The sequence below is a fragment of the Dromiciops gliroides genome, chromosome 5 (assembly GCF_019393635.1).
Source record: "Dromiciops gliroides isolate mDroGli1 chromosome 5, mDroGli1.pri, whole genome shotgun sequence".
Lineage (NCBI taxonomy): Eukaryota > Metazoa > Chordata > Mammalia > Microbiotheria > Microbiotheriidae > Dromiciops > Dromiciops gliroides.
The window spans coordinates 62,313,923-62,338,672 of record NC_057865.1 but is presented as its reverse complement, the minus strand read 5'-3'; the positions used below and the strand labels follow the sequence as shown (position 1 = coordinate 62,338,672).

General features: G+C 42.5%; 1 protein-coding gene across 3 annotated transcripts in view; it reads right to left on the bottom strand.

The window, feature by feature from the left end:
- KIAA1217 (KIAA1217 ortholog) overlaps positions 1–24,750 on the bottom strand; it is a 587,997-nt gene that overhangs the window by 385,287 nt on the left and 177,960 nt on the right. For all 3 annotated transcript variants that reach the window (XM_043968401.1, XM_043968404.1, XM_043968405.1), the window contains exon 2: positions 8,795–9,078. In XM_043968401.1, the coding sequence (XP_043824336.1) occupies positions 8,795–9,078 (284 nt within the window). The remainder of the gene's footprint in view (positions 1–8,794; positions 9,079–24,750) is intronic.

The window sequence follows — 24,750 nt, the reverse complement described above, 5'->3', positions numbered from 1 at the left end:
GATTACCTGTTCTCCCAGCTGCACTCCCTGTTTGCACCTGTCCTGCAATGCATGACTCCCAGGCATATCTGCACACAGGTCTCAGCTTGGCTAGCCTCAGGTACTATTCCTTGCTAGCTTCTCTGTTGTCATCTCCCATAATGCCCTGGCTTGTCTTTCTGCACCACACTCCACACAACACTCCACATGGTTAAACACCCATTAGAGGCTTCCATTGCTCATTATGGGATCAGTGAGTTGGAGCTAAAAGGGACCTTCAAGGTCATGGTAATTCTAAACTGTCTCCCCACCACCACCATCCTGTACAGATGAGAAAACAGATTATAGGAAGAAAATGACTTGATCACAGTCACCCAGGGAATAAAAGACGGACCCTTTGTGTGAACCCAGTTCCTCTGGTCCCAAATCTGGTATTCCTTCCATCATTATGTGTAGGATCATCATGTCATCTTCTTGGTGGTGAAAACAACAACAAAGAAGGTTTCTTTCCTAGTTGTTCCACCAAGAGGAGAATGAAGTTGATTCTTTTTAGTTGCTGGGCAAGAGAGAAAATCCTTCTCTCCTCTTCTACATAAAGGCCTGGCAAGGCTCTTTCCCTGGTCAGCAAAGGTGGGGAGGGGGGCAGTTGCATGCATTCCCTACATGTTCTCTTGATGTAGGAGGCAAAAAAGGGTTAATAGAAAAACCCAAGACCCAAGCTCTAATTCAGATATTAGCTCCAAAAGGGACTTAGATCCCAGTTAATGGATAACTTATGTTAGGTTCTCGTACCCATAGTGATCAACAATTAACATCCATAACGGACCAGAACAGGTCAGGTCAGGTCAAAATAACAATAAAGGAAAAAGACAATCTATAGAAATTCTAATGAAAAATGATTATATTTTAAAACAAGCCATGGGAATCAGAAAGAGACATGCACAGAAAAGGCCAAATTTGTCCCCAGATTCACCTTATGACAGGTAAACCCCCAAAACACACTTCCACTGAAAAAGGTACCCACCTCGGGGGTTGGCTTAGGACCCCAGGAACTCCAAATTAGGATAAGCCCTCCCTTGTAACACCCCTAGGTGGACAATATTATAATGAGACTGATAATCAATTTATCCATACTATAAATATAACTGTCTTTCCTTTCCTTATTTGAGAGATACCTTTCCAATATTCTGGTTCTCTCCCTGTGGTCACCCACAGTATTGCAATAAAACTTGGGACACCGAGTCACTGAGTCTTGTAATTCTTTTGGCATGACTCATGATCAATTTGACCCCAAATTCCAGACCACATCACTCTGAGGAACTGCACACCTGCAGCCTCTTTCCACTCACCCAATTTCTTTTTCTTTCTCACTTTCTCTGCCTTCTCCACTGTGTACACCACATGCTGTTTGTTTTACAGGAACATTTCTAAGAAGTGAAAGCCAAACTATTGGGGGCAGAGCTGTCCTTTAAAATGTAACAATGTTTTCTTTGAAGACTCTACATGTAAGATATTCACAGGTATCTGTTGATTTAAATTAAAACCTGTTCTTCTGAGGGGCAGCTAGGGGGCACAGTGGATAGAGCACTGGCCCTGGATTAAGGAAGACCTGAGTTCAAATCCAGCCTCAGACACTTAACACTTACTAGCTGTGTGACCCTGGGCAAGTCACTTAACCCCAATTGCCCAGCAAAAAAACACACCCAAAAACCAAAACCATGTTCTTCTGAACCTTACCATTTGTCCTACTGCTAGACCCTACAGACCCCTCAGGAATTGCTATCTGACCTGCTAAAGCACCCAAAGGGCCTCTAGACCATTATATAAAGTACCTAATGTGTGCTAAGCACTATGGCAGAAGCAGGGGAACTGAATGCACCTGTATTCTTAGGATCATTATGCCCTTTCCATACAACCTGCAGCTGAACTGTCCTCTATATGACATCTCTCCCTCAATTAGGGTGTGAGCTCCTCTCAGGTAAAAAAAGACTGCTTCACTGGGAAACAATTTTTGAGGCCAGTATTTCTGATAAAGGCCTCATCTCTAAAATATATAGGGAACTAAATCAAATTTATAAGAACCCAATCATTCCCCAATTGAGAAATGGTCAAAGGATATGAACAGGTAGTTTTCTGATAAAGAAACCAAAGCTATCTATTCCCATATGAAAAAATGCTCTAAATCTCTAATGATTAGAGAGATGCAAATTAAAACAACTCTGAGGTACCACCTGACAGCTATCAGATTGGCTAAAATGACAAAAAAGGAAAATAATAAATGTTGGAGAAGCTGTGGGAAAATTGGAACACTAATCCATTGTTGGTGGAGCTGTGAACTGATCCAACCATTCTGGAGAGCAATTTGGAATTATGCCCAAAGGGCGATAAAGCTGTGCATACCCTTTGACCCAGCAATACCACTTTTGGGTCTTTTTCCCAAAGAAATTATGGAGGGGGGAAAGGGACCCACATGTACAAAAATAGTTATAGCTGCTCTTTACATGGTGGCAAGGAATTGGAAGTTGAGGGGGTGCCCATCAATTGGGGAATGACTGGACAAGTTGTAGTATATGAATACAATGGAATACTATTGTGCTGTAAGAAATGATGAGCAGGAGGAGTTCAGAGAAACCTGGAGGGTCTTGCATGAGCAGAACCAGAAGAACATTGTACACAGTAACATCAACATTGAGTGTTGATCTACTGTGATGGAGTACATTCTTCTCACCAATGCAATGGCACAGAAGAGTTCCAGGGAACTCATGATGGAAGAGGATCTCCAAATCCAAGAAAAAAAAAAAAAGAACTGCGGAGTATAGATGCTGAATGAACCATACTATTTCTTTTGTTTTTGATGCTGTTTTTTTCTATTTTGAGGTTTTTCATCATTGCTCCGATTTTTTCTCTTATAACATGACTAATGCAGAAATAGGAGTGATGTTATTATGTGTATATATATATATATATAACCTATATCAGATTACCTGCTGTCTAGGGGAGGGGGGAGGGAGGGGAGGGAGGGAGAAAAATCTGAAATTGTAAAGCCTGTATAAACAAAAGTTGAGAACTATCTTTACATGTAACGGAAAAAAATAAAATATTTTATTAATTAAAAAAAAAAGACTGCTTCACTTTTCTATTTGCAATCCCAGCATGTGGCATAATGTCTTAAAAATAGTTTTCATTCATTGATTCATTCATTTGTTCATTCGTTCATTCATTCATTTATCCCAAACCAGAATACTGTCTTGCCTCCATTAACCTGCCATTAAGAAACTGGATGATTTTGGAGGATTTTTAAGACCAGGAGTTGTCTGTGTTTAAAATGGGGGAAGGTGGTAAGAGCCAGTCAGTAATGATGATAGTGATTAACACACACACACACACACACACACATGTATTATCCTGCAATGATTGCCATATTTGGGGAGAGTGAGGGAGAAAAAAAAATATGAATACTCTCAGCTTTTCTGTAACTTCCAAAGATAATGATTCTAGACAAACCAGATTACCAGGAGTCAGATACAGATTTTCAAACATGAATTTCCCGGTGTTAGAATTTAGATTTTAGAGCCTCAGGCACTTTTACTATGTGGGAGTGCCCAGGGAATTTGAATATGGATTTCCCTAATGTGGGAGTATTTCCTATAAGATACCAGATGTTGAGATCTTTTAAAATTGTCCCATACTGGTTCTCTCCCACCAGAACTCCAGTTCTGAGTGGCTGCAGTCTGTAGTAGGGAGATAGTCAGCAAATAACCTTGTGTGTCTGGTTGGGGGAGGGAGGGACAGACGGATGGAAGGAGGGCTCCCAGATGTCCAGTTCAGTATTCTGCATATGGTCCAAGGTATCGTTCAGTGACTGCGGATTCGAATGATACTTTTGCTAAAAACATATCCCAGTATTCAACTAGGAGCAGTTCTCAAAGTGATTAAACATCAGGGCAAGAAAGTAAAAGCAATTAAGTCTGGCAAGAAAATAAAGAGCAATTAGCAAAGAGGAGTTTCCCAAGGAGTCTGGAAGCCCCTCCCCAAAGTCTTAAATTTCTTTTAAAAACTGCTTTTATCCTCTTCTTGGCCCACTGGGTCCACAGCTGGGTCTCGGGTCAATAAATCTGAGGGTAAAGATAACCCGACTGCCTCAGTTCTATATCACAATTCTTCCCCACCCCTCCCCCAAGCCCCCAGCCCAGGCTGAAGTGGTAGGAGAGAGGAGGATTAACTCACAGCTCCTCAGCTACACAATGGAACCCAGATAGCTGGTTGATTGCTTGAGATTTCTCTTCAAGGAAATCGAACAAGCCACTGATTGGCTAGATTGTGATGCAAACTAAGCCCTTAAGGAGGAGGGACAACAGTAGGGAGAAAGAGGTATGGGGGGGGGGGGGGAAGGGAAGGGAGCACCCCAGGCTCTTGGCCAGTGGCAGGACACCCCTTCTTCAGGATAAGGAATTAGAGCAGAAGGATGCTCCAACAGGAAGCACTAGGTTGGCCTTGACACCTAGCTTCCTCATACAGTACTAATACACTTCTGTGTCAGGGATTTAGGGCCCTATAAGCCTGAAACAGCTGAGACATTCTGTGAACACCTCCATTTAAAAACCCCGATGATGACACAAAGACAAAAAAAGACTCACTCCCAAGGTACCACAGCTTCAGAGCACCCAATCTCATCATTTTATTTTCCTCCTACCTTGTCTAGACTAAATGCAAGAAAATAACAAAAACAACCCCAAAATCGAATAGACTCCCATCACATCTGGGTAAATGGATGGATTTCGGTAATTTACAGGTAGGTCTAAGATGATTTTTCTCACCTTAGAATTTCTGTCCATGGAACACCTTACACAGAGCAGCTCAGTGGGATACTGGGGAAAAAAAACGGAAAAAAACAACACCCAACAACAAACCACTGGTCTGGAGACAAAAGAGCTGAGTTCAGATTTCACCTTTGCCATTATCTGTATGGCCTTGGGCAAATCATTTCATGCCTATCAGTCAAATAAAGGAACTGGGCTAGAATGTCACTTCCAACTCTATAATCTATGGCTATATTTGAAATATATACTGCCTACCAATTCTATCTTTATGGTTTTATTGAAATAAGAGTAAAAACAATACCTAGCACTTATAGAGCACTTTTAAAGTTTGCAAGGAACTTGACGTACATTGTCTCATTTGATGTTTACAACAACCCTTTGAGGTGGGTGCTATTGTTATCCCCATTTTACAGATGAGGAAACTGAGGTGGGGAGCTAGTAAGTATTCTGGGACTGGATATGATTCATGTCTTCATGATTCCAGGCCTAGTTCCCTAACCACTGTGCCATCTAGCTATCCCCAGAACCATGAAAGTGCCCTATGGAAATCTGTACGTGATGCTTCCCTATTCATATGATGTGCCCATTTTCTTCCTACACTATAAGCACAGAATGTAAAAGGAAAGGTTGAGGAGTTTAGGTGAGAGAGGGTATGATCATATAATTTTATAAACCAGGCAGTTTCTGCCCTAACTCCAGAATTTATAAAGTTGTTTGGATTCCCTTGGCCCAAATGTACAAACTCCAACACGAATGCGAATTTCCCTGTACTTAACTCATTCTCCTTTAACTGTTAGCCCATTTCCTACCTGCCTTGGCCCACTCCCATCATGCTGCACTCGCTAAAGGCCTCCATGCTACCTGCATGGGACCCGACAAAGTTATGGGACATCATAATATTGTCTGGTTCAAAATCACTGAAGGTGGTCTTTAAATTTTTGTAACACCCAGGCTCTGATTCTACCCTCTTCTTTTTTCCTGCGGATCATCTGCCTCGTCAATGAATGTATTTGAACAAGCTTCATCTAGCAGAGCCCTCATACAGAGGGACTCTGCCAGCCAAACCCAGACAGAAGGACGTGGCACCTTCCAAGGGCCAGTGTGGGGCCAGGAGTGGGAAGGTGGATTCTTCCTTTTACAATGCTCCTCCACTGCCTAGTTCAGCATTGTGATGGCCAGATATTAGCCTGGTAATAAAAATTTTGCCTCTAAGTAAAGAGGCAAAAAAAAAAAAAAAAAAAAAAAGGTGTTTCTCTGTGTGTCTAAAAGGGTAACTCATTAGATCCTTGTAGAAGGGACATTTAAGCCGATTACTGAGTCTTGGTGCTAGATGAATTTCACAGGTCATCCCTCTGACTCCAAGCAATACCTGATTTAAGTCATCTCAACAGATGAGGTTTCATCCTATTTTTTTTTCTAGTTCCATATATATATGGTTTGATGTGTAATGTCAGTTTTATGTCAGGACATGATGGCTTAAAGTCCAAATCCCCTGGGCTGAAGTGTGAGCCCATTTTTCTTGTTCATCAAGGATTTTTTTTTGAGCTGAATATTATTTTTACAATTAACCTCCACTTTCTTTGGTTCGGGCTCAAAATAAATGCTTTGTTTAGCCTTTCCTTGGATTTTTGAGATCTCTTCTTATGGATCCCCAAACTAGACAGATTACCCACTGTGCCTATCCCTAGTGAAGATATATATCCACTTCTTAATTACTGAGAAACTGATTATTCTCTCTGTATATTCTCTGAATCTCTATCTAGGGTTTGTGGAGGCACCTAGGTGGTGCAGTGGATACAGCACTGGCCCTGGAGTCAAGAGGACCTGAGTTCAAATCTCGCCTCAAACACTTATTAGCTGTGTGACCCTGGGCAAGTTACTTAACCCCAATTGCCTCAAACATCTGGGGCCATCTCCAGTCGTCCTGATATATATCTTGTCACTGGACACTGGTTCTGGAGGAGAGAGTGAGGTTGGTGGCCTTGCATAGCCCTCTCTCACTTAAATCCAAGGCAGTGCAAGTCATGACATCACCTCCTGATGTCCTCTTCAAGAACAGAATGAAGGACCAACAACCACATCTAGGGTTTGTAACCTTGGAGGTTCATAGATAGATGTTATGGGGGGTCTGTGAACTTGGATAAGAAAAACTCACATATGTATTTCAATACAGTTGCTTTCTTTTGTAATTCTGAATACTGTCTTTTATCCATGAGAAAGGGTCTCTAGGGCTCATCAGATTGCCAGAGGGGCTCACGGCAGAGAAAAGGTTAAAAACCCTGTTCAGGGTTCTCATACTTTCCTTGATTTTTAATTGTGGTGATGATGACGGTGATAAATTGGATATTAAACATAATCAGTTTTTTAATTGTTAGCAACTCAGATAAAAGGTTCAAAGAAGAGGCTCAAATTAAGAATTAAAATTACATTTCAGAATAAAGTGTAGATTTTAATTATTCAAGCTTCATATCATCCCTCATTAGCATGCATAATCAAAAGTTGGTTGGTTATAGGTGGTAGGGGCAAGATCAAAGGAAATCGTATTCACAAATGTCTATTGTATAAAAACTAAAGGCAATCATAGTACTTATTTTAAAATAAAAATTGGGTAAAACCTGTATATACAGATTTAATTTAAATGTCTAAGTGACAAAATTCTTAGCCATAAAACACTGCATTTACCTTTATAGTTAAGGCTAAAAATCAATACCAGTGACCATCCCCCCATGCACACCAGTCTGGGCTCTGTATTTCTTCTTCCTATATTTGTTGACCAGCCTGATAAGATTCTCTACTTAGTTTGTGAGGTCCATCAAGGTATCATAGCTCTCACATCCCCAAACCTGCTCTGTCTGCTATAAAGTAATTGTATCTATCTAAGAAACAATAGCACCCTAAGCCACAGTTGGGTATTTTCAGTGTGGCTGTCAAGATAACGGAGGGAAAAGGTAGCTGAGAACAGTGAAGAGCAAAACAAGAAAAACAAACAAACTAACAAATAGCTGTGGAAAAAGCTTGTCAAGCTTCCAAAGAGATGGGGTGGGAGTGAGGGCACATCCCAATCCCATCAATCTGATTTCTTCCCCCACCTTTGCTGCAAGGTACACACCCTGTGGCATACCCTTTTAAGAACCAATGCTATCTCCAATGCTTTAACTTGATGTGGTTTAGTCAGAGGAAGCACCATATTAGAGAGATAAGATGAGTCAGCTGAGTACTGATTATAAAGGCTCTTTTCTCTCAGATCTACTGTCTCTCCAATCATACTATTCCCACACAAGAATCTAAGTTCTAAGATTGATGGAACCAAAAAGGAATGTCAAAGCTCACTCCTCTTTATGTCTCATTCATTTTGTACCCTCTTCCCTTTCTCTTGGTCCTGCTACAGAGCCTTGAATGGTGAATCAAGCAACAAGACCATGGACTTGTCCAGAAGGCATGACCAAATGTACCACAATTTGGAGTTATCTGGGACCTCAGGAACTAATTGGTCCAACATGGACACAAAAATGAATTCCCTCTATGAAATATCCAACAGTCGGCCCTTTGCTTAAAGACGTCCAGGGAGGGGTAACTCACTACCTCCCAATCTTTTCCATGGACAGCAATGATTATTAGGAAGGGGTTTTTTCTTTACCCTTGGCCTGAATTTGTCTACTTGAAACTTTCACCCATTGCTCCTTGTGCTTTTCTCCAAGGTCAAGCAAAACACATTATCACTCTTCCAGGTACGTGAAGACAGCTATTATGCTCTGTGCCTCCCTCACCCACATCATCTATATGTACTCAAGTCTCTTCCTAACCATGGATTCCCTTCTCTAGTTTATCCAGATCTCTCTTTCAACTGCAATGATCTCCAAATGAAAGACACTTTATTCCATACCAGGTAAAGAATGTTCCAGAAACTGTACTAGGGGCTTGGAATACCAAAGTCAAAATAAAATTGTCCATTTCTCCAAATAAAATGATTCCATTGACACCACTATGTTTCCTACCTGATCTCTCAGCCTTTCTTGGTGACCCATGATAGCTGTAGCGTGGTGAGGGTATTTCTGTTTCAGATGTTCCAGGAAAGCTTCTCTCTTCCTGTCCATCTCAGATGTTTGCATTCCCAGTATCTCTTTGGAACTACGGGGCCCACCTACGGTGTGTCTCCTTGGGATATTGCGGGAAGACTTGGAAACCGAGAGACGACTGTTTCCATTAGCAAGGCGGTCCTTGGTTCGGAGACATCCTGCATCTTCAGATGACGTCACATGCAGATTGCTTTTCCCCTGATCTGAAAGGTGAGAGAATACAAGTCCTGGTAAAAATCTCTCCTTAACAAACTCATTCGAGGCTCTATGAGACAGGTTATTATAACATTGTGAAGAAATGTGTATGGAGTGATGCAGAAATATATTTAATGTGATTAGACATATATAAACTATATCAGATTGCTTTCTGTCTTGGGGAGAGGGGAGGGAAGGGAGGGAGGGAGAAAAATTTGGAACTAGAAATCTTAAAAAAACAAATGTTGAAAACCATCTTTACCTGTAACTAGAAAAAATAAAGTACTATTAAAATTGGGGGGGGGAAGAAATGTGTGGAGGAAAAAAAAACACTCTAGAAACGATGCTATGAAATTATAATGACCAAGAAGTTTGGTCTGGCTGAAGAGTTTAAAACATGTGCCTCACTCTCTTCTTTGCAGAGGTAGGGGACTGTGTCGGACATGGATTACTGCATACCTTGTCAGACTTGTTTGATTTCACTGAAATGATTTTATCTTCTTTCTTTTTTGTTTTTGGCAGGGCAATTGGGGTTAAGTGACTTGCCCAGGGTCACACAGCTAGTAAGTGTCAAGGGTCTGAGGCTGGATTTGAACTCAGGTCCTCCTGAATCCAGGGCCGGTGCTTTATCCACTGCGCCACCTAGCTGCCCCTTCTTTCTTTTTAAAAAAATCTATTACCGGGGCAGCTAGGTCCTGGCCCTGGATTCAGGAGGACCTGAGTTCAAATCCAGCCTCAGACCCTTGACACTTACTAGCTGTGTGGCCCTGGGCAAGTCACTTAACCCCAATTGCCTCACCAAAAAAACAAAATAAAACCAAAAAAAGTGATATGAGGGGTAGATAGGTGGCACAGTGTATAAACCACCAGCCCCGGATTCAGGAGGACCTGAGTTCAAATCTAGCCTCAGAAACTTGACACTAGTTGTGTGATCCTGGGCAAGTCACTGAACTCTCATTGCCCCCCCCCAAGTGATATGAAAACAAATTGATAAATTTCCTTTTTTAAAAGAAAGAAATATGAGTTAAGATTTTATTTCTTCTGGCAATAGTAAAGGAAAAACTCAGGTAAAATAGTCAAGAATGACACATTTGAAACATCTAAGTTCACTTGAAACTATTGTTTCTGATTTTTTTCCCCTTGGGGTTCTTCAAAACCAGAATACCTTCTTGGACTGGTTATAATAACCATGTTACCACTTAGTCTCTCTGGCCTCCCCCAAAAGGGAGCCTATATCACCCCAAAGATCCCTCTGATGATTTCACCTGGATTTCTGATTGAATATTTCATGCTCACAACAGAATTTCTTGTAAGGTCTTCATAACATAAACATTTGATTCATTGTCAGGGTCAAAAAATAATGACTGCCCCACATAGAAACAGGAATCTCACTGGACTGTGATCTACTTGGACAATTCTATTTTCTCCTTATTAGCATAAACAGAGCAAAAATGAAAACACCATTAGAGCTAAGGATTACAGATATGTAAAAATCAAACCCATTTGGGCACACTTCAACTGAACTAAATGCTACGAGAAAATGACAGGGGAGAAGGAAATGACATGATGAATGCATCAGAACAAATTTGGAGATTGGAGGCAATCATTGTGGCACAGTAGAAAGTTGCCTCTCAAGTCAGAGGACCTGGGTTCAAATCCCACTTCTATCACTTACTGCTACCTCTGTGACCTTGGGCAACTGACTTAACCTCTCTCAGTCTCAGTTTCCTCATCTGAAAAGCAGAGATCTTGGATTAGATAATCATTGAGGTCCCTTCGAGCTCTAGATCTGGAAAGAACATACAAATCAGTCACATCTGATTCTTCAGAACCCTATGGACCATATCACACCAATGCTCTTCATGGGATTGTCTTTACCAGTAAAGATACTAGAGTGGTTTGCCATTTCCTTCTTTAGTTCATTTTACAGATGAGGAAACTGAGGCAAAGAGGGTTAAGTGACTTGTCCAGGGTCACATAGCTACTAAGTGTCTGTTCTTTATAAAAGTATCTAACTGAATAAAGGCTTTTGTTCTGGCTTCACAAGTATTGTCTCATTTGATCCTCACAACAACCCATCCCCATTTTATAGGTGAGGAAAGTAAGGTGAAGTGACTTGCCCAGGGTCACACAGCTAGTCAGTATCTCAGGGCAGATTTGAACTCAGGCCTTCTTGATTCTTTACTGACCCTGTTGTTGTTGTTGTTGGCCCTGAAGTCAAGAAGACCAGAGTTCAAATCTCACCTCAGACACTTACTAGCTGTGTGACCCTGGGCAAGTCATTTAACCCCAATTGCCTTAAAATATCCAGGGCCTTCTGCAGTCATCCTGATGTATATTTTGCCACTGGACCCAGATGGCTCTGGAGGATAGAGTGAGGTTGGTGACCTTGCATAGGCCCCCTGACTTAAATCCAATTCACTGCAAGTCATGACATCACCTCCCAATGTCATGGTCCTCTTTGAGAATGAAGGACAAACAACAACAAACAACAACAACTGACCCTGTATGGTCCTTGGCAATTGCTTTTTAAAAATAAATCATTTGGGGGCAGCTAGGTGGCGCAGTGGATAGAGCATTGACCCTGGATTCAGAAGGACCTGAGTTCAAATCCGACCTCAGACACTTAACACTTACTAGCTAGCTGTGTGACCCTGGGCAAGTCACTTAACCCCAATTGCCCTGCAAAAAAAAAAAATAGAAAAAATAAAAATAAATCATTCAAAATAAAAGAAATCATTGACATGAATGTATTTTCTTGACATTTATCTCTCTCATGAAACTAGAAAAGGGTACTTTCTGGTTATTGGAGACTTCTGCTTATCTGGAGCCAGATGAACAGGTCAGCTCACCCTGTCATCTGTGCTCAGGGTTGCCGAAGACATGAAACAACAGGCCTAAAGGAAATGTCATCAAGTCTATTACTGTCTCCTTAGCTTTGCCTGGAAATGTCAGTCTGGGAGAAAAGACTCAATGACCAGCACTCCACAGTTATCCAGAAAAATATATTTGAATTTCAGAATGGTTCTTTCTGCACAGCACAGCCAATTCACCGATGTAGGCTCTAGACACATCCCCAGTTGGTCCCTTCACTTCCTATGACTTTACTAATTAGAACACTCCCAGTCCTGAACAGCCTAAGGAAGCAGGTGTAGTTCTGCAAACTTTTGGGAGCTATAGTAGACTTTTTGGGGGGGGATGGGGAAGCCTTGGAGTCATTGACTTAAATGAGGTTTATAGATCAAAAGTGCATTTTGTTTCTTTAGGGTACTCATTCCATTATCAAGCATTCAAAAGATGGTTATCCTTTCTCTGCAAGTAGCAAATCTGTGTTCTCTTGTCCACGGAAGCATTTGGATTGAAGTGAGGGAGGGCTGTGCAAGGTCACCAGCCTCACTCTCTCCTCCAATGCCATCTGGGTCCAGTGGCAAGATATAGATCAGGATGACTAGAGATGACCCCAGATATTTTAAGGTAATTTGGGTTAAGTGACTTGCCCAGGGTCACTCAGTGTCTAAGGGTGAGATTTGAACTCAGGTCCTCCTGACTCCAGGGCCAGTGCTCTATCTACTGCGCTACCTAGCTGCCCCAAGGAAGGGGGATAAATGAAGGAAGGCTGTATAAATGGGTGATATTGTGATGGGACCTGGGTCCAAATCCCAGCTCCTTGGGAAGGTGACCTAGTCTCTCTGGGCCTCAATTTCCTCATCTATAAAATGAGGGTGTAGGTCCAGATGGCCTCTAAATTGCCTTCCAAAGCTAAATCTGTACCCTCCAAAGATCTACCTGTGTCTCCTTGGGCAAATTTCTTAACCTCTCAGCAATTCATTCTCCTTTAAGTACAAAATGAGAGAATTAGGTTAAATGACCTGTAAGGTCCTTTCTTGGATATGCTTCTTCCCCATTAGAATGTAAGCTCTTTGAAGACAGGGAGGGATTTTGTTTGTTTGGGTTTTTTACTTGTTTGTTTGTTTTTTGCTTTTTCTTTGTAATCCCTGGAATTAGGACAGTACCTGGTACAGGGTCTGAAAATAATAAATGACTGTCACACTGATGCAGCACGGCATAGTGGATGGAGTGCTCACTTTAGAGTCATGAAGACCCTGTTTCTGTTGCTATCTGTGTGACCCTGGGCAAGTCATTGAATCTCTATGTGCACTTTAGTCCTTTGACAATTATAATACTAACAATGACAGCTGGCATCGATATAGGTTAACTTTTACAAAGCACTTTTACATCTGATGTCACTTGATCCTCACAACAGCCCATGGAAGTCTTCTTGTTGTTATGTCATTTCAGTGGTGTCCGACTCTTTGTGACCCCATTTATGGTTTTCTTGGTACAGATACTGGAGTGTTTTGCCATATACTTCTCCAGCTCATTTTACAGATGAGGAAACCGAGGCAGGGTAAAGTGACTTGCCCAGGGTCACACAGCTAAGTAAGTTTCTGAAGCCAGATTTGAACATCAGGAAGATGAGTCTTCCTGACTCAAAGCCCCACACTCAATCCCCTGCACCACCTAGCTACCCCATGACCCCTTCCTTCCCTTAAGTGAAAAGGAAATTGAACCTGAGAAAAGTTAACTAGGGTCACACTGCTAGGAAATATGTGAAGCAGGATTTGAACCAAGTACAAAACTCTGGCCACTGCTCCAACCAGCCATCAAGCACCAATTATGTGCAAGAAACAGTGCTGGGGGTTGGAGATGCAAAAATGAAACTGTTCTGGCTCTTCTGTTCTCATGGGGAAATAGAATACAACAGACACAGCTGTGTACAAAGCACATATAAAGCAGGTGGCTCCCTAGGAATCACCCACTAAGTCATGAATGGTTGAGATCTGTTGGTTAAATGGCATCCTCATGCCAGAAGCTCCCCCACTCTAATGAAATACATTTTTAAAATGCTTATTTATTATGAACTTAACAACCGTGAGCATTTCCAATCACCAATTCGTCAAGTACTTGAGCTCTCCTCCATGTATTTACAAGAGTTATTTATTTCTTCCCCTGAAATGAAGACAGAACAAGAAGAGTAATCACGGAGAGTAAATATATTTTATCTCAGAGAAACTGGAAAAAAGAGGAGGAGGAATTCTTCCTTCCCCTTCCTTGTAAATACTCTCGACTTTCCTGCCAGTTGGCCTGTCCTTGTTCCCTAACGCCTCTCACTGCGAAGGTCACTTCTACCGGCATCTTTCTAATTCCTCTTGCTTGTGGATCTCCAGGGAATACATTCTTTCATTCGCATTACCAGATTCAGAGAAACTAAGAAGAAAAACGCAAGATCACTACTGTGTGATGGTCATAGAAGGATAGCTGCAGAAAACCTTTTATTCCCTCATCCCATCTTTCTTTCCTTTCAACATTCCCCACCTCTCATGCGCCCCCTTGGCATCAGACACCTGTTCTACCCAGCAAAGACCAACACTTCTTTTCCATAGAAAGCTCTTTGATCACACATCCCAGTAATCTGATACTTTTCCTTCAAGAGACAGAGCTCAGCTTACAAGAATTGCCACAGGAAAAGTCTCCCATGACCAAGGGGAGAATGACATTTACAACTTCAGCTACTTGGGCATAAATGTAGTCTTTCAATAAGGTCTTTCAGAAATAACCGGGGATGGAAACAAAAGAGAGAAAGAGTGGGTGGAGGACCTGGGATAATACAGTTCAAGGACCTCCCAGGCTCACTGTTTCCCAAATCATAATAGTTCTATTGAATAATGATGGGGCCAGAGGCCCCAGAGTAAAGACCTCCCTTTACCATCGGTAGAAAAGGGAGTCAGAATAATGCCAAGCAGCAGGTAATTCTCCTCCGCCCAAGCTCTCCAGTATCATTTACTACTAACATTTAAACAGAGATGTCTTCTGAGATTCTGCAAATCTCAGTCAAACCTAATGGTGAGACCACAGGGTGAAAGTATGAGTCAGAGAAAACTGAATGTCTTCCCCTTCAGGCTCTTTTCTCTAGATTCCTCTGGACAATTCCTTCCATGGATGGAAGAGGACAGGGCACCTATAGAAACATATTCCTTAGTCTTCCAAAGGGCAAATAGGGTCAAGTCTAGTCAACAAGCATTTGTTAAGTGCCTACTATATGAATGGCACTCTACTAAGCTGAGACAACCCATGAGGTACATAGTGTAAGCATCATTCTCTCATTTTCTCTCTCTGTCTTTTTCTGTCTCTGTGTCTGTGTCTGTCTCTCTCCCCCTCCTCTTTTCTCCTCTCCGTCTCTCCCTCCCTCCCTCCCTCCCTCCCCCCCCCCCTATATATCTTTTTCATAGCTGAGGAAAGTTGGATTCAGAGGTGATACTTAATCCATAGATGCACAGTTGGCATGTTGGCTCCAAAATTTGCACCTGGTCTCCAGACTTTAAGTCTAGTGCTCCTTCCATTTTGTCAATGCTAAGTGTGAGCGAAAAATCCATCCTCTTCTCAATAATTCTTGGGAACTCAGCAGTGAAGTGACAATGGCTCTTTATTTTCTTCTCATGAGAAGGAGGCACCCTAGTGTGCAGCTAGGGGGTGCCCAGAAAGGGGGCTTGCAGGCCCTATTTTATACCCTCCCCTTTTTCATCACTGGTCCAATTACTCAAGGGTTACAATCTACATGGAAAAACTAGCTAATCAGAACCCAGTATTCCCACCGCTCGTCCTTGTATGGGCATAACTCAGGAGTGGACCTTATACTTCCTTATATGGACACAACTCTGGAGCGGACCTTATTGAGACCAGGGCTCCTTGAACCATGTGACATTGCTAACCTGAGGGGGAGGAGGGGATCTGAGACCTTTGTCCTACAAACAGGTCAGGAGGAGTATGACTATTATATCCACATTGAGAGGAGACAACTACCCATTTTCTCACACTAAGAATACCACCTTGTTTCTGCATCAACAGCTCCACCCTGACTTCTTCTTTCTTCTTTCTTCTTCTTCTCCTCCTCCTCCTCCTCCTCTTCCTCCTCCTCCTTCTTCTTCTTCCTTCCTTCCTTCCTTCCTTCCTTCTTCTTCCTTCTTCTCCTTCTTTTTTTTTTTTTGGTAGGGCAATGAGAGTTAAGTGACTTGCCCAGGGTCACACAGCTAGTGAGTGTCAAGTGTCTGAGACTGCATTTGAATTCAGGTCCTCCTGAATCCAGGGCCAGTGTTTTGTCTACTGCACCACCTGGCTGCCCCCTGTGGTCCTGACTTCTTCCCCTGAAATTTTCCCCTTGGCCAAAGACAGGTGAGTAGCACATTCTTAAGGAAAATATCCAGGCAGCTGTATTTGTGTTGATTTACAGCTAACAAATTTTGGCTTTTTTTTAAAATAGTGCCAAGATGCAAGCATTTAGACTAAACAAACTGAGCAAAAGGAAGAATACTCCTTCTGTGTAGTGAGTTGCATGTTGGACTTGGAGTTTGCAAGATATGGGCTCTGAGGGGCAACTAGGTGGCACAGTGGATAAAGCACCCGAACTAGAGTCAGGAGTACCTGCGTTCAAATCCGACCTCAGACACTTAACACTTACTAGCTGTGTGACCCTGGGCAAGTCACTTAACCCCAACTGCCTCACTAAAAAATAAATAAATAAAAAGATATGGGCTCTGGTCCTGCCTTTTTAGTTCTGTGGCTATGAGTAAACCGCCTCACCCCTTTAAGCCTCTCTTTCCTCATCTGTAAAATGAGGATAATAATGCACATAGCATTTAGCCCACTTGTCTTGTGATATAATTCATATATATAATGCATAAGATAATGTATATGGTATAAAACAAGTGTTTTGAAACTTGAAAATGCTATCCACATTCCAATTATTATTATGCTTATCATTACCATTATTATGTATAAACTACAAATTCAGGCTTATTCATGGGTTATACTACTCCCATCAAAAAAAAAAAGCCAACCCACATCAAAGGGACAAAAGGGCAGCGGACACACTTTTATGAGTGATCCTCAGAGCTTACTACTCCCTTATCAGTACATTCATATATAGAATTCATATATATAAGTGAATTCATATTCAGACCATGGCTTCTGAGGAACAAAGATTATGTCAAGTAATTAATAGGTTTGCTTGCTTGGACCTGAAGTCTTGGAAAGAACATTGAGAGTGCCTATTAGGGGCTATCAGAGCAAACCTCTTCCCTTACATTTAAATAAACAGTGCAGGTGATAAAATGGTGGAGATGAAAAGGTCCTTAGAAATCATTCAGTCAATCCCCATCATTTCTGTTTTCCATTGGGATGAGATAGGTAACTAATATTAAGATTTGATAGGGAGCAGCTAGGTGGCGCAGTGGATTGAGCACCGGTCCTGGATTCAGGAGGACCTGAGTTCTAGCTGTGTGACTCTGGGCAAGTCACTTAACCCTAATTGCCTCACAAAAAAAAAAAAAAAAAAAGATTTGATAAAAACAAGTAATGAGATGCCACCGCAAGGGTTTTGGTTTGTTACAAATCCAGTGTATTCATATGCTTCATTCCCCCAAATAGTCTTTCTATGGTTCCATCGTTCAGTCCCTCTCTTCATGACCCTATAGACACCAGGCTCTTCTGTCCTCTACTATCTCCTGAAGTCTGTCCCAAACTCATCTCTGTTGCTTCCATGACACTATTTATCCGTCTCATCCTCTGTGTCTACATTTTACTGCTACTGATTACCATTTTGCCTTTTTACCATTGGGCAGTCTTTACTGTTGAGTTATTTCTTTTGCCTAGTCAATCTGGTAGGCAGCTAGGTGGTGCACTCAATAGAGTACCAGGCCTGGACTCAACTTCCTAAATTCAAATTCAGCCTCAGACACTTGCTGTGTGAACTTAACCCCATTTGCCTCAGTTTCCTCAGGTATAAAATGAACTGGAGAAGAAAATGGCAAACCACTCTACTATCTCTGCCAAATAAATCCCAAAGGGTTGGACATGACCAAACAGAAACAGGCAAGCTGGACTTTACAAACCTTCACTTTGTTATTAGTCTTCAAAAATTAATTAATTTTACAAGAATTTATTATATCTCCCTTCCACCACCCTCCCACTGGAAGAAAACCTTCATAACACACAAACATAGTTCAGCAAAACAAATGACTCTGCACTGGCCCTGTCCAAAACTAAATGTATCTTTCTGCTTTTTAAGTCCATTCCCTATCTGTCAGGAGATTTCACCTGAACCTTCTCATTTTAAACATAAGGAAACTGAAGCCCAGGAAAGTATAAGATGGGGGGGGGGCAATGAGGGTTAAGTGACTTGCCCAGGGTCACACAGCTACTAAGTGTCAAGTGTCTGAGGTCATATTTTAACTCAGGTCCTCCTGAATCCAGGGCAGGTGCTTTATCCACTGCGCCACCTAGCTGCCCCCCAAAGTATAGGATTTTAAAGAAAGTATAACTAGTTAGTGACTGAGCTGGGAATATAAACCAAGTCTCCAGATTTCAGGTCTGGTATGTTTGCTTTAATTTTGTCACACTACACAGCCTCTAGGGGAAAAAAGGGGGGGGGGTCTTCCTGGCAAAAGAATGGGATTTTGATATCTCCAGTCCTTTCCCTCACCTCCCATCCCCAAGGGCATACAAACTCCTGGGATGTTGGTTTTATAAGTGAAACTAGGCTGGGAGGTTTGATTATCTTTTTCAGTCTGGCCTCTGGGGGTCCCCCAGCCCACATTCCTGACAGCTTACAGAGCTAGGAGAGCCAGTGGAGCAGTAGAGGGGAAGGGAAATAGAGACCAACCACCTTGTGTCCATGCCCAGTACCAGCCTGGTCATCCCCCAGTCCGGCCTGGCAAAGGCCTTTCTATGTTAACCAAATGTAACCAGAGTTGGGTGAGTGGAAGAGAACAGGATTTCTCCACCTGCCTGGATATTTTTTTAGAAGACCAGTGCTAAAACTGGAGCAGATGTCTTAGAGCACCTGTAGCTCCCTCAGGCAACCCTGGGGGACGCAGGAGGGACTGTGAACTTTAAATGTGGTGAGGGAGGGTTCCTGGGCTGCCCACCTACCAAGTCAGCAGGAAGCCCAACAGTTGACAGCTTTTCCTTGTCCATGACACAATGACCAGATGCTGCTAAATTCCCAGGTGTCTCCAGATGGTTAGAGATATCTTCCTGTTCTAGTTGCTCCTTATTCATACTGACTAGCCACACTGGCTCCTTGCACTATATTCTCACACTATCCAGAGGCTGCAATTCTTCTTCAGTTGAAGGGAGAATTAATCCACAATCCACTCACCCACCAAGTTTTCTATCATCAGCCTTTCTTTTTTTTAAGTGCCCTGTCTAGAAACTTTAACGTCCAGGGTTTCTCTACATATCCCTTCTCAGACCATGCTTTGGACCTTGGGAATAATCATTTGCAAGCGTCTTTGAGGTATAGAGCTACCGGACTCTAGACTAAGTGGTCACTGCGTTCCCAGCCAATCCCACTGCCTACAAAGCTAAGACACACACACCTCCATAGTTTCTTATGTATTTTTCCCCTGAGGTTTCCCTCCATTCTAAATTACATTTTCTTCTGTGGGGGGTTAGTTTTGCATTTTCCTGGTAGATGAGTCATTGATGACTTCCCCTTTTTTCTATCAGATGAAACCATACCTTTCCCAAGTGGATAATCCCGACCCCCACACTCGTCGCTATGCCATGGAACACATATTTCTGATGTTAAATGGCCTCCAAATGAACTTCAGGAGGAGGTGGGGCTCAGACTTTGGCGTTTTCGGAGCATGCCATCGATACGATATTCAGGGACACTACAGGCCATCACTCACAGGGTAGCAGCAAAATGCTATTGAAGTGGCCATTCATTCCCAACCCCGCTTTAAAACCTCCAGGGAACTTTAAGCTTATGAGAATTCCCCGCGGGGGTGGGGGTGGGGGTGGGGGTGTGGTAGTAGAAATAGGTGCCGGGGATGGGATTTAGGAAGCGACACCCCAAAAGCCTGGTTTCCAGATCCTCCCTTAACCTTATCCCCCACACTCCCTCCAACTTTGCCTCCAGGTTAGTGCTAGCTAGTGAATTCTTTTATTTCCAGCCAAGCATTGAACTTTCTTTCATCCCAAGGACAACTTCATTGCAACAAATGTTCCAAAGACAACTTGAGATGATGGAAAACTAAAACAACAACAACAACAACAAACAAACAAACAAACCCCCACGCCGGTCAAATTGCTTGGCTTCCTCTAAAAGCAACAGTAGCAGCAGCAGCAACAGCAGCAGCTACAAAAGAACTCCTGGACTTTCATGTAAAATAAACTTGCCTGGTGAAATCCACAACTCAGTCTCCTGAAAAACCTTGAATAGACCCTCGGCAATATCGCAGTGAGCTTCATTCACATAAAGGGCTACATAACAGCTAGAGAGCCCAAATACCGTCTTAAAAACCACAGCTTGCAGAGCTGAACCTTCCCTAGGGAGCCAGAGATCCTCATATACTTGCTGAATATGTCACGAAATATGACATCAGTTCACCAAGTTTTCTGCTTTTGAGAGTCAAGGAAAAAAAAAAGACAAACAACGCTCCTGAAGATAAATCCAATACAAGAAGTTAAAGGACTTTTGAACAGCCACATACATGCACGAGAGAAATCGTGTTCCTTTTCCCCCTTCTCTCTGCCATGCACTCTGTCTTAAGTTATAAAAAGCAGCAGCAGCGGCGGAGAGGGACACGCTTCAATGTAACTCCATCTTTGAATGATTCTTTTACTTACCCTTCATCTGTCTGCTGTCTGCTGAGCAGGGAAGGCTGAGCTCAAATTTCTGGCTTTCATTTTCCTCCATTGTCCCTGTCTCCAGCGCACGCTCCCCAACCCTAAACTTTCAAAACTGCAGTTGTGAGCCCAGCCAGAAAGAGTCTGGGAGGGGGCCGGCCTGAGGGCTGGGAAACCCCACCCTGAGCTAGTCTCTTCTACTGGGCAAAGTCTCCTGCAAAAACAAACTGCATTCCAGACTATCCGCTCCCTGGGACTGGTCCTCAGTGGAATGGTGGGCAGTACTTTGTGAGCCTGGAGCAGGACCAGCCCCCAAGCCGCTTACATTCAGGGCCCCAACAGGTGATGATGGGCTTTCCTACGCAGGACTTCTGGCCGCCTGTTTTCTAAGGCTCCCAACTCCAGAGGCACTGCAGCCAACAGGCATTATTAGCAAAGGAAACATTTCACACATGATTACAGGCATGTATCTCTGCTGGAATCCAGACTTCTTTTCATCTCAGACACAGGACAGGGGCTTTTCACGAAATACATAAGGGTACTTTTTTTTTTAATACCCAAAGTCTGAAGTCCAAACATTTCATTTAAATTCCTTTAAAAAAGAAAAGGGACTTGAAAGAAATAGTTTCCATGGAGTTTCTAGAAAGACACTTCCAGCTACTACTAACTTTACAAGGCCTAATTAATATCTAGAAGTATAAAGTGTAACTTGGACCACTTTAATGGAATCAATTTCAATCATTTAATCTGGACTTTGGAAAGAAGACCCAGACAATGGCCTGGACATTTCTCCCTCTCTCAGGCCACAAATTGGAAAAGTAAAGTGACCCTCTGAATCTTGACTTAATTACAAATAACAACCGAGAAACAATTAAACACATTATTCTTTGGATCTGTTGGATTACATTGAACCCACATTAAAAAAAATACCTACAAATATTTATTTTGTTCTTGACTCAGTCCTTGGAAAACTGGCATAGTTCCCAGAAATTGAAAACAGGAGGTACAATGTCCACACCGAGAAGATGGGAAAGACAATCTAGACCATATTAACTCTGCTTTTTCAGATAGTCAAAAAGAACCCAATCACTAACAATGTCATAATTTAGTCAACAGAGTCCTGTTGATTTTAAGATGCAGAGTTAATAGTAGGAGAAGTGCTGTCCCTCCTTGGGGGGCCATGCTTTGACCCATTTTCCAATCTGCTTACATGATATTTTAGCTTAATTTATCGCTTTTTTTTTTTTTTAGTGAGGCAATTAGGGTTAAGTGACTTGCCCAGGGTCACACAGCTAGTAAGTGTTATGTGTCTGAGGCCGGATTTGAACTCAGGTCCTCCTGACTCCAGGGCCGGTGCTCTATCCACTGCACCACCTAGCTGCCCCTAGCTTAATTTAGACCATGATTTGGTACACAACAATGGTTGGCCCATCTTCCTGACCATGACCTTGAATTACCTGTGTGTTTTGACAATGTTGAGGACATATTCTTCTCATTCATGGCAAAAAGATGCGGAAGCCTCCAAAGAACAGAGGATATGGATAAAAAGGAAGTTAACCCTGCCAGACATTCCCAAAAGTGGTTGGGGTGGGAAGAAGGTTAACGACAGGGAAGGAGGAGGGAACATTTTAAGGGTCAACTATTCTAAATAGCCAAAAGGAACATGGTGAACCTTCCAGAAAACCAATATGTGCAGTTGGGCTTATGCAGTAAATAACCTAAGGGCTCAATAACTGTGCAGACTTTACTAGGCAATCTTTACATAAAGAATACCTGATCTTAGACTGTTTTTTTTTTTTTGGTGAGGCAATTGGGGTTAGGTGACTTGCCCAGGGTCACACAGCTAGTAAGTGTTAAGTGTCTGAGGCTGGATTTGAACTCAGGTCCTCCTGACTCCAGGGCCAGTACTCTATCCACTGTGCCACCTAGCTGCCCCCTTAGACCATTTTTTACCCAACAATAGTCTGAGGACAAATGTCTTCTTTCAACAGGCCTACATTTTGTTTTTAGGCTTTCTCAGTGTCTGAGGACTGGCAAGAAATGCTCCTTACTCCTTATTTGTTTACAACCTCTTTTCAGGGCCCCAGGCCTAAAAAATTCTGATCCTTGTCTAGGTCACAGGATGGACTCTGCCAGATGTCCTTCTTCCTGACTTCTGACTCCTAAATGACTGGCTTTGGTTTGTCAAGAAGCCAGTCTAGTCTGTCCTTACCTGTCTGTCATTTGACAGAATGCAGAAGCCCAAACCAGAGGGAGATGGTAGTTGCATCGGCTTCGGGCTGAAGCCTCTCTCAAAATCTGGGTAGAAGCAAACAAATTTGTGGGCCGGCCTTTGCATGTTGGTGATTTACTGGAGTCATTTGGGAAGTGAAGGATCAACTTTTAGACTTCTATGGATCCCTAGAGGTGAGGGGAATCCTCTGCCAGGTATGAGCCCTTGTTAGATATAGTAGTGGCCCTCAAACTCTTTGGTTTTCGGACCCCTTTACATCCTAAAAAAAATGATTGAGGAGCCCCACCAAAGAGCTTTTGTTTTTGTAAATTATATCTATCAATATGTACCACATTCAAAATTAAAATGTCTCAGGATCATTATGAAAGGTTTTGACCTTGCAGATCTCCTGAAAAGGTCTCAGTGACCCCCCAGGGGTCACCAAACCACCCTTTGAGAATCACTGAAAGGTAGGCAAATAGACTCCATGGGATATTGCCTCCCCTCCCCCACAGTCAACTCAAACAACAGCCTAAGTAGACATTCCACTCCCCAAAGAGCAAAACTTTTAGTGGAATGCCAGAGAAGACAAAGGAAGAAAAGAAAAGGAAGAAAGAAAGACATCAAGACAAGGGATGTGAATCAGGAACCATGAAATCTGGGCATTTTTTTTTTTAAGACAAAAAAAAATTCTTAAAAGGTCTGAACACTTCCTGCTGTCTTATTGTCCTGGTTGAGACAAGGAACAGAATGGAATATTTGAAAAATACCAAGGGAATAAGCCTGTGCAGAATCCCAGAATCTCCGAAATGGCAAGAGCCTCTAAAATCCCCTAGTCCACCAGGTATTCGAACAGAAATCCTTTCTACAATATCCACATTAAATGAACATTGGACCTTCCCTCTGAAGACATTTAGTGAGGGGGAGCCATTCTTTGATTGGGCTTCTAGCCACCAAGCCTCTAAACTCCTGGGTCATCCTATCCTCTTCACTTTCCTTCATCCAAATCTCCAAGTATTGCTGATTTCATCTCTTTGTCTGTCCCATTGGTTCTGTATCAATATTCACCCAGCCATTACCCTCCATCAGGCCCTCTTCAACTCTTGTCTGGACTTGATCTCTAAGCGCCCTTATTGGTTGATATCTGGGTGGCTGAGCGGATGTAGCACCTGCTGGGCCTGGAGTCAAGAGGACTCATCTTCCTGAGTTTCAATCTGGCCTCAGACACTTACTAGCCATGTGACCCTGAGCAAGTGACTTAAGCTATTTCCTCATCTGAGCTGGTGAAGGAAACAGCAAACTATTCCAGTATCTTTGCCAAGAAAATCCCTAAATATGATCACAAAGGGATGTCCTAAAAAAATGACTAAACAACAAGAACCCCTTCATCCAACTGTTGATCTGGTAAAACTATCCAATTTGCAATTCCCCTGTTCACAATAATCAATTTCTGGTCTCTACACCTTTACATAGGCTCTACCCCCAACCTGGTATCTTTTCTTGGCAAAGGTAGTGGAGTGGTTGGCCATTTTCTTCTTCAGCTCATTTTACAGATGAGGAAACTGAGACAAACAGGGTGAAGTGCCTTGCCCAAGGTCCCACAGCTAGTATCTAAGGTCAGTTCTGAAATCAGGAAGTGCCACTTAAGTGTCCCTGAGAATGTCTACCTTCCTTCAAGATTCGACTAAAATATTGCCTCCTATATGAGGCTATACCACCCACCAGATATGGGAGTCTCCTTGATGCTTTTCTGAATTATTCTGAATATATTCTGTTT